General features: G+C 52.3%; 1 protein-coding gene across 1 annotated transcript in view; it reads right to left on the minus strand.

Annotated features, from left to right (window-relative positions):
* Window positions 1–9,751, minus strand: part of IDH3B (isocitrate dehydrogenase (NAD(+)) 3 non-catalytic subunit beta) — a 10,498-nt gene extending 747 nt beyond the window's left edge. The window contains exons 1-10 of the mRNA XM_085318054.1: window positions 9,599–9,751; window positions 6,911–7,009; window positions 5,895–6,015; window positions 5,322–5,382; window positions 4,703–4,835; window positions 4,065–4,198; window positions 3,487–3,589; window positions 2,802–2,948; window positions 2,571–2,665; window positions 2,333–2,393 (exon numbers count right to left, since the gene is read on the minus strand). Of these exons, the coding sequence (XP_085174180.1) occupies window positions 2,333–2,393; window positions 2,571–2,665; window positions 2,802–2,948; window positions 3,487–3,589; window positions 4,065–4,198; window positions 4,703–4,835; window positions 5,322–5,382; window positions 5,895–6,015; window positions 6,911–7,009; window positions 9,599–9,751 (1,107 nt within the window). The remainder of the gene's footprint in view (window positions 1–2,332; window positions 2,394–2,570; window positions 2,666–2,801; window positions 2,949–3,486; window positions 3,590–4,064; window positions 4,199–4,702; window positions 4,836–5,321; window positions 5,383–5,894; window positions 6,016–6,910; window positions 7,010–9,598) is intronic.
* Between the last annotated feature and the right edge of the window lie 101 nt (window positions 9,752–9,852).

Raw genomic sequence — 9,852 nt, forward strand, 5'->3', positions numbered from 1 at the left:
CAGCGATGGCAGCACGTGTGGGAGCACAGGCTGCGGGCACTGCTGCGCGTGCTCAACCCGGAGACAGGCCTCATCTGGCCACTGGGTCAGCACACGCAGCCCTGCTGGCTCTGTGCCCCTCCACTCCCCACCAAAAACAAAACAAAAACAAACAAACAAACAAAAAAAAGCAGCAGCAGCTCGGGGTTGTTAGCAAGTGCAACACCCAGGGCTGCGGCAGCTGAGCCAGGCTCCCGCTGCTGCTTCCAGGCAGGTCCCGGTAAAAGCCGGCAGGGGAATCGCTGCCGTAGCGGCACAGCGCCCGGCTCACCCGAGACGGCAGGCTGGAGCGGGCGAGCCCGGCGCTGGGCGCGGTGCTGAGCCCGCTGCAGACCTGCCCCAGCCCTGGCTTTGCAGTAACGCGCAGCCCCGGGCCGGCAGCGATCCGAGCCCGGCGCAGGGCAGGAGCAGCAGCACCGGCTCCAGGTGCGGACGCCCGTTCTGCTGGCCCACCCAGCACCGGGCCGATGCAGCCATACTGCAGTGCCAAGTCCCCGCCTATGCCGACCCTCAACGCAATGTGGGGCAGCAGCACAGGCAGCCCCTGAGGCCCAGAGAGTGCGGGGTGGGGGTGGGGGGAATGTTGGACCCTTTATTTGCAAACACGAATACAAAGAACTGTAATAAATATGGTTCCGTTACCGTCCCTCACAGCACCCTGCAGCAGCAGGGCAGGCGCCCACAGCCCCGCGCACGCAGAGCTGCTAGTGGTCCCAGCAGCACGTTTATAACCCAGCCCCATGTGCTGCCCCCCAGGTCCCCGGCACGCCGGCAGCGCCACAGGCTCCCCCGGCTGCAGCAGCGGGCAAGGAGCAAGCTGTGCTGCGGCGAGGGGAGCAGAGGCTCCGGCAGTCCCGCTGCAGCCCCAGGCCCTGCCTGCCCTGGGGTCAGGCACTTCTGGCCYCAGGGAGCACAGCACCTGCTCAGCCCCGGTCACACACAGAGCCAGACCTGCCCCCCGCCCCCGGATCTGTGCTACCCCATAAGACTGGCCCCCAAAGCTGCAGCGAGCAGCTTGCTGCGCCAGGGCGCCGGCTGGGGCTGGGGCAGGGACTGCACTTCCCCACCCCACGACACAGGCGGCTCAGCTCAGAGCTCCGCTCCTCCCTGCCTCGTTCGGTGGCTTTCAGAGCAGTAGCAAACACAATACGGRGGGGAACAGAGCAACTCCTGTCCTGCCCCAGCTCCCAGAGGGCAGGAGCTTTTAAAGCCTCCTTGTGCTAYGTGGAATTGTGCCTGCTCCCAGAAAGCGGGCTCTCCTTCTGAGCAAGTACTCCTGGATGCAAGTCCTCAGCCCTCTGGTCCTACCGCTAGAGCCTCTGCAGGCAGGGAGAGCTCCTTCAGTAACCGTGCACTGGCCTCCGCACCCCTGCCAGCTGCCCGCCCCGGGCTGCTTTGGGCACTGCCTGTTCTGCTCCGAGTCATCGCAGCGTGCTCGCGTCCTGAGACCAGCACTACAGCCATCTCACAGAGGGCAAAGTGGAGACACCACCTAACCAAACCAGAGGTTCACCACGGCATCCTCACACCAACTCCAAAGGGAGACCTGGTCTCTGTCCCTCTGGCAATTCACACTGGCAACAGCTCTGGAAGGTTACTGGGATCTCTGGGCCAGGGAAGAGCCTCTCTGGAGGCACCAGGGGATCCCAGCAGCCCAAAGAGCTATGCCAGCAAGCGGAGGGGGGAAGGAAGCTGTGTTAGGTTTTAAGCTACAGAAAGATGCTGCAGGGTGCAGTGAAGTCCCAGAACTCCCCACGGGCGAGCGGGGTTCCTAGACACCATAGTGGGGGTGCAGGTTGTCAATCACAGACTTCACGAAGTCAGAAGTGGTGCAGTAACCGCCCAAGTCCCGTGTCCGAACCTAAAAATCCAACACAGGGAAGGGGAGAAACAAGGGAGAAAACGTGGTCGTGAACCAAGCAAAATGATTATGAGAAGGGAGAGGAGAGCAGCTTCCCTCTACGCACCCTGCCAAAGACCCCAGCCAGGCTGCAAGCTAGAAAGAGTCTGTCTGACATCCCCAGCCCTGCCAGGCCTCCTCTAGCCAGCAAMCACCACTAAGAACAGCAGCAGCAATCCCGAGACAAGCAGAGAGGGACYGAATACAGCAACAGCTGCAAGCGCACAGGTTTGAGCTGTTCACTGGGCTGGAAACAGGCGCGGASGTGCTGAGACAGCACCTCTGTCCGAGGCTCGCACTTGTCCGTAAGGGAGAAAGCGGAGCTTCCTGCTACCCACGAGCGGTCCTACAGAGGCTACGGGTAAGTGACAAAGCCAGCTGCCCAGTACTCACTTTTCCAACTTTGATCACCTTCTTCACTGCATCCGCAATCAAATTGGAGTGAAATTCTAAGCTGGAAAAAGGAAAGCAGCCACGGTCAGTTCCTGCATACACCAGCCTGTGAGCCTCCTCCGCCCGCCCCTCAAACGTGTCTGCAGCCCAAAGCAAGCGGAGATGACGCTGCCCTCCGGGCACCACGGTGGGCATCCCCTCCCCATCCCACTGCACGCCCACAGGAGGAGGCACCTACTTGAGATGTCGCAGCATGTTGGCTGCCGAGAGCAGCATGGCRGTGGGATTAGCAATGTTCCTGCCCACGGCCTGGGCAAACGGGTGGCGGGCACCCTGTGGGAGCAGAAGCCACAGTGAGGGACCACGTTCCACATTCCTGTCCCGAGTAGCTCCCTGGATAACCCAGGGTGCTGAGAAGGGGCAAAGCAACAGACTCCAGGGAGCCGAGAGCAGGGAAGAGACTCCTCACCATCTCGAACACGGCGTACTCTGCGCTGTAGCTCTCGCCAGGAACCACGCCGGCACCGCCCACCAAGCCAGCCGCCAGGTTATCAATGATGTTCCCATAGAGGTTCGGCATGACTAGGACATCGAACTGGTAGGGGTTCTGCACGAGCTGCACAGCAGGAACAGGAAGAAACGGGGCCTTGCACACCAGTCCTGCCCAACACGGCCTGGCACACACGCAGCAGGCAGCCTGACAGCCTTCTGGACCGGGCAGTGCTGGGTGAACCAGCTGGAGCAGCAGAATGCCTCGTGTCCGAAAACCTCCCCAGAGCACACTCAAGCAACTGCAGCGAGCCCTGCTGAAAAGGGGATCCCAGTCAGCTGCTACAGACCGACTTCCCTGGCGGAGTTTTGCAAGCCCAAATCAGACAGCTTTAAATGTCTTTGACAGCCTCAACACTTGCAGTTCCTGCTTTTGGCTGGAGCGGAGCAGGGAAAAGCCCAATGGCTTTCAGTTTGTGCAAGGAGCAAACCTCAGGCTATGAGACAGGGATGAACAACAGGAACTTAGGGAGCTGTCAGGAAGCTCCAGAGCAGCAGCAGCTTCTTATGTTTTAGGCCACTCTTTATCCTTTCACTCAAAGGGCTCAGCAGCAGGTACAGAACGAATCTGGGACAGGTGTAAGGCAGGGAAACCAGGTCCTCACCTGCATGCAGCAGTTGTCAATTATCATGGTGTCAAATTTGATCTTGGGATATAGTTCTGCCACCTCTTCACAGCACTGCAGGAACAGCCCGTCACCTAATTTCCTGAGAGACGAGAAGCACATTAACAGGTCTACTCACCAGGACAACAGCAGAACCATTACAAAACCAAGCAACCCAATAGCAGTTGGTGTCCCACCACCGCAGGGTCTGCGAAGGCAAGCAGCCCTAGAGCCCCTCACACTACTGTACACCCAAAGCCAAACAGACAGGGAAGTCTGGGCCTAAGGGGAGCAGTGAAGGATCAGCTTTCAGGGCCAGAACTTCTCCCCTTCTCAGCTGACAGCCTTCACWATGCAGCTGACCTTCAGGCCTCAGCTACGCTCATGCCAAAGATGAGACYGTAAACAGGGGAAAAAAACCCACTAGTGTCAGGGAAACTCAAGTCTGGAATCAGACTAGTGTTGCTCTGATCAGGATCAAAGTGCCGAGAGCGCAACAAAGTCTGAAAYGTGACAGTAGTTGCAGGTCTCAGCATAATCAGCAGATATTCCCCCAAACCCGCTCTTGTGGCACTCACATAATGTTGGCTTTGTGCACAGCCGTGACTTTGGAGCGCCCTTTTTTGGTGGCATAGTCAAAGGCAAACTTGGCAATGCGCTGAGACTTGGCGCGGGTGATGATCTTCAGGCACTCGATGACTCCCTTTGCGCTCTGGACACAAAATGGAGTGTGAGCAGCCATGTCATGCAGCCCAGTGCTCTGCCTCAAGATTTTTCTACCTCACTGACCCACACCTCTCTGACAGTCCACGTGCTTTGAGACACGGATGTGGAGCCTTTGCCTAACGCTGGAACAGCTCCCATCATAAGGTTCCTTAATACTCGGTCTCTGCTTGCCTTTTCCTGCCATCACCCCTAAGGCAGCCCCTCACCATCCTCCTTGGGGTCTCTATTCTGTTCACGTAAGTACTCTTCATCCTATTTCCTACATCCATTACTGTCACTTGCTACATAACTTCTGCTCCAGTCAGTTCCTCCACAATGCTGAACAGGGCTGATATGCAAAGCAGGAATGGCCCCGAACAGCAAGGAAGCTCCAAATCCTGGGAAAGCTTCCTTGTCCTTCAACAGTGAGCTCTGATATAGACACTAAGTCCAGCAGTGACCCTGCACTAGAGCACCCTGTGCTAGAGGGAGGCTGGCCTGAGGCCCTTACCTCGTGTTCCAGAGAGCTGTATTCCCCCTCTGTCTGCTCACGAATGATCACGAGGTCCAAGTTGTTGTGCCGTGTTTTGTAACCTGGTAAGCTCTTCACATGGACAACATTGGCAAACAAGTCTAATTTGCGCCTGCAAAAGCAGCAGCAGGGTCAGCATTTCATCATGAGCTATTTCTGGGGCAGATACTCTTCACTGGAAGTACCGGGGTAACAGCTGGTGATGGTGCACAGTTCTGCACCTCTTAGGATGTCCTCCTGTATCTATCTACTTCCTCATGAACCATGAGCCAATCACACCTCCAAGCATGGCTTCTACAACACTCTGTCAAGACATCTCACTACTGTCCATTTTCCATTCATCCATATCCCCCTTTTGGATTCCAAGGATCCCAAAGAAAACATACTGTCAATCACAATTAACAGACACAGACTCTGGCCACTAACAGTTTCTCAGAAGCTTCTGCTTCCTCATAACATGATTTTCACACCTGTCTTGGACTTATTCCTTCAACTCATGGTTCAGTTGCAGARTATCAAGATTAAGTGCAGTACGGTTTCTCCAGCGACTGATGTGTCAGTGCTCAGCACCGACAGTTGAGCAGGGGACTGAGCTTACCTGAGTCTCATGTCRTAAGAAGCCAGCTCTCCTTTGTATTCCATGGGAGTGTGGATCTTCCCTGTAGGGACAAGGTTGAGCAGAAGGAGTAAGATGTACAGTACAGCGCCCACCAACAGCTACCAAGAACATTACCTGAACCGAGACCATAGGACAGGCAACATCAGAGATGGGTTGTTTTGAGAGAACCTCACCCAAACACAGGGTTTGATCTGTCACCACATGGGACCCAGATGGGTTCCTTGGTTTCTCTGGATCACTTACTATGAGTTCCTGTTTCAAAAAGCAGGAACTGGAAAYAACGTCCTCTTTGATAAGCTAAATAAATCAAGCAGTGGCAAATTGTTTCTTAGCTTAAAGAGACCCTTCTCCAGGGGCCCATCTCCAGGAAGTTCCTGGAGTCACAGAAGTTCACAGTATCACAGTATCACAGAAGTATCACAGTATCACAGAAGTATCACAGAAGTTCCTGCACTCTGAAAGTATCTAATGGGGTTTGACATGAGGCAGTATTTCCTTCAGGCAGAGTGGAAAGTTCTGCTTTGCTGAAGAGAGAGATAGTGTATTCCTTACCTATAAGGGCCACTTTACTTTCCTTCATAGAATCAACCACCTCATCCAGTTTTTCTTCTGATGCCATGTTCTGCACCTCACTCAGGTGATGCTCATCAAATACCACAGGCACACTGGCAGCCTGCACAAGAGATGCAAGGAAAGGACCACTGCCCTGACAGATCAGAGACTCACTTATACGTAACACTAACACACACACACATACCCAAAGGGTCACTGACTGAATGGCTCAGAGAGCTGGGACATGAAACCTGAAACCAGCCAGACTCTGTCTCCTCAGGGAGAAGAGGGGACTTAATCATGACATGCTGAACTTGAACCTCTGGGTTGCTTCTCCTAATTTAATTCTAACTGAATAATAATAATGTGTTTTTCTGTTACCTTCAACATCAGAAATCCACTTCCTTAGTGTGATTTACAGTTTCAGCTCTGTAGCTGGTATCCWGATAGACAATGCCATGTTTGCTTCCTCTGATGTGAACAGACTTGTTTAGTGTTAAAAAACAAAACTATTGTACTAACTTCCTCCACAAGTTATTATATTGCTGTACAAAAGGAGGGCTCATTACAGACCAAGAACGTAGTTAGAAGAGCATAAAAAGTTCTGAACAGTTGGACARTGACAGCACAGAAGCCATATTCCAGACAGGACTGTCCTCTCCACAGCCACCTCAGGGGGYCCTACAGTTTGCTGGCCACCTCAGCACAGAGAGAAGGACCGAAGGTCACGGACTCTTCTGCTCATTCCAGGACATGGTTCTAGACTTTGAAAGTGCATACCAGAAAATGATTTTGCAAGACTACCTACTGTCTTRCAAAAGGTCCAAGCTGAGTCTGTTTTGCAGAAAAAAGTAAGAGCCCATTTTTTTAACAACCTATTAACTCCCATGCTCTAGAAGAAACACACAAGCTTGTCTTTGAAGGAYCTCCAAAAAGTATTTTCAAGCAATTCTGCAACTGCTACTCCTCCATTCTCCRTCTTTCACCCAGTCCCAAGGAGAAGCTGGAGCCGTTACCTTGAACACTTCCTTGACTGCGTGCATGAGCTCTGGGCCCACCCCATCTCCGGGCAGCATGGTGACCTGGAAYGTGCCCTCAGACTTCGCATTCTCTGACTGCACAGAAAACAGAGAACAGTTAGAGCTTCTGTAGCATGCCCAGACTCATAATTCAAACAGGTCCCCTAACGTGCAAGCAGCAARCTACAAGAAGGAGAATATCCACATCTGCAGCATACGTTTACTGCTGTACTAACACTGAGCTTTAACCTAGACCATCCTCCTGTTCCTCCTTCCCTATGTACATCTACTCTTTCAGGGCACCTGCTGAAAGTAAAYAAAACCCCTGCCAGCTTTCACGTTACCACGCTAAACATGCCTYGCTCGTAGTCTTCTCTCACGCAGTCTCTGCTCCACCTTGAGCACRGGGAATGAGACCTGCACCCGACACCATGGGCGAAGCACTGTGAGTACCTTGCACAATGGCATTGGAACTGCTTCCTTTCCCAGATCTGAGGACAATGTTTGGTCAGGAACACACTACACAGGAGAGGAACCCAAAATCCTGTGACTCAATAGTAACCTAAAGGCCATTTCCTCCACAACATTTCCAGTTATGATCTCTCCRTCCGCACAAAAGAAATTCTTGTTACTAGAAGCTAAGTGCAGAATCTCACATTATTACATTTTCTCTCATTTCTACTTCATGTCCTCAGGGTTATCTAGGTCTTCCCTGTGTGACAGTCTCATCCTCCTACTGTACTGACATAATAATGCAACTTTTATTAAGTCTGTGTTTTATCAAGATAAATCCACATTTTTCTCTTGAGGACAAAAGTAAGTCTTAAGCAAAATTATTCTCAAAGGTAATCCTTGAGACACTCTACTAGCAATCCACTGCCTAATCAATAGCTGTCTTTCAATACTGCCTGTTCTTCTATCTTAGTTGGCTCCTATTTTTACACGGCCCTTTTAATAATCTTCTTCTCTAGCCAGTAATTCCCTACCCAAAGTTGACCTCCAGACATAAGATCTCACAGAACCAGACTTAGAGACTAGATATTCACAGTGAGAGACAAGAACTACTTTACTTAACAATTCAATCATGCAGTAAAATGAGTAAATTAAAAGTAATGTCATATGATATTGAAAATACATGTATTTCAGTGATATGAAGAATAGGCAAATAGTGAAATGGTGTAAAATGAAAAAGCAAGTGTAAGAAGGAAGGCTAGATAATCTTTACTTTTGATTTGGAGTATTTCAGAGAACACAAACATGGAATTAAGTTGCAGGGCAGCTAAGTTTCAAGAACGGCCAAAGCATCTGCAGAGGAAATTTCTGCATGAGCCCAGGTTCAGGGTCAGAAGAATGCAATCTCAGTGCTGAACCCTTCCTTTTAGTGTCTTAAATAACAATATAACACATCTTAACCTGTATAAGGGAACCAGACATGAACACGTTATGCATCAGACTAAACAGAATAAACATCAAGTTAATCCGGAAAACGGCACTCCGGTAGTTTCTTTTGTCCTTACACCCACAGAAAGCAACTCCTTGTCTCCACCACAGCTCTTATTTCCTGATCATGAAGTCTAAAAAATGTTCAAAGGTGCTAAGCTACTACATACTTCTACCTTATTCAATCTCTTAGTGATTATATATTATTTCCTATATTATGGTTAGGTTAATTACTGAGTCTATTCAACTTGGGGTTAAACAGTAAGAACTAGATCAAAACAACTTTCACTACCACAGTACTGCACTCTGAGCTAGTCATTTTAGCYATACCAGTAGAAAAATGCTTGTCAGCATAATCCTGCCAGCAAACYTTTACATGCAGGTGAGCCAGAGAGGGAGAAGGGCCAGGATTACCAGGAATGAGGGAGCAAAGCCTCCAGACATGCTAGTCAGAGCGAGGGAAAGTACACCCATGAGATACAGGGAAGTAGAGACACTCTCCTGAATGGAGCAAGCCGAGTCTCACTCACAGACACAGTCTTATATCTCTGTAATTTTAGGTGGTGATAGCAGGTCTTGCTATGACTTTGTGTCCTCTGTCTACACATAAGTCCTTCTCAGGATGAAACCTTCTCCGACCTTCTCACGACCTCCACCACGCAGGCCGCRAGCACTCACAGCCATAGCCTAAAAATAGCAGGAGTTTTTCCACCCCCAAAAGAGAATTTAGCACTTTTCTTTGCCGAGCTTAGCCTTTGACATTCACGTGTTATAAGTTTTTTTCTCTATGTGCATAAGCAACAGCAGCTTGGTTCTTTGCCACAGCAAGCTCAGCACTCTCACGGGGAAGCACACACCAGCCGCAGCGACAAAGGCAAAGCAGTACCGCGCCTCCCCGCACGCTGCCTCCTGGCTGCACAGTCGCTGAGGAGACSCGGCAGGGCAGCGGCCCACGAGGATCGCTGCTGCTCATCCCTCACCCTGCACAATTCCCACACCAGCTCCCGCTCAGAGCACCGGGCAGATAGCGACATGTAGCCAGGGAACCGCGTCCCTCCTGCCACCACTGTGCTGGTGASGTGCTGCTTCCTCCGAGTCGCGAAGCCTCAGCAGCGCCAAACCCGGCTGCAGAGATGCGCTCCAACCTATCGACCCGCCCTGTCTCGGCGCGGCAGAGCCGGCGCGGCAGCGCGTGCTCAGCGTCCCGACTGCTGGGCCCGGGGGGCTCCGCGCCCCCTCTCTCACCTTGGCCCGCGGGATCTGCTGGAGGGCAGCGGAGGCCCCCAGGCCCCTCCATGCGCCGACCCCCTGCGCACGCAGGAGACCCTGTGACAGGAGGCAGCAGAAGGGAAGGATGAGACCCCGGGAGCTGGTGGGGTGCCCCCAGCCCAGCACCATCCCCCAGTCCAGACTAACCCCCAACACAGACCAGCCCCCCAGCCTAGGCTGACCCCAAACATCCCTCAACGCAGACCAGCCCCCGGCCCACGCTGACTCCC

Source organism: Rhea americana, unplaced genomic scaffold (assembly GCF_003343005.1).
Source record: "Rhea americana isolate MKP2758 unplaced genomic scaffold, rheAme1 scaffold_515, whole genome shotgun sequence".
Taxonomy (NCBI): Eukaryota; Metazoa; Chordata; class Aves; order Rheiformes; family Rheidae; genus Rhea; species Rhea americana.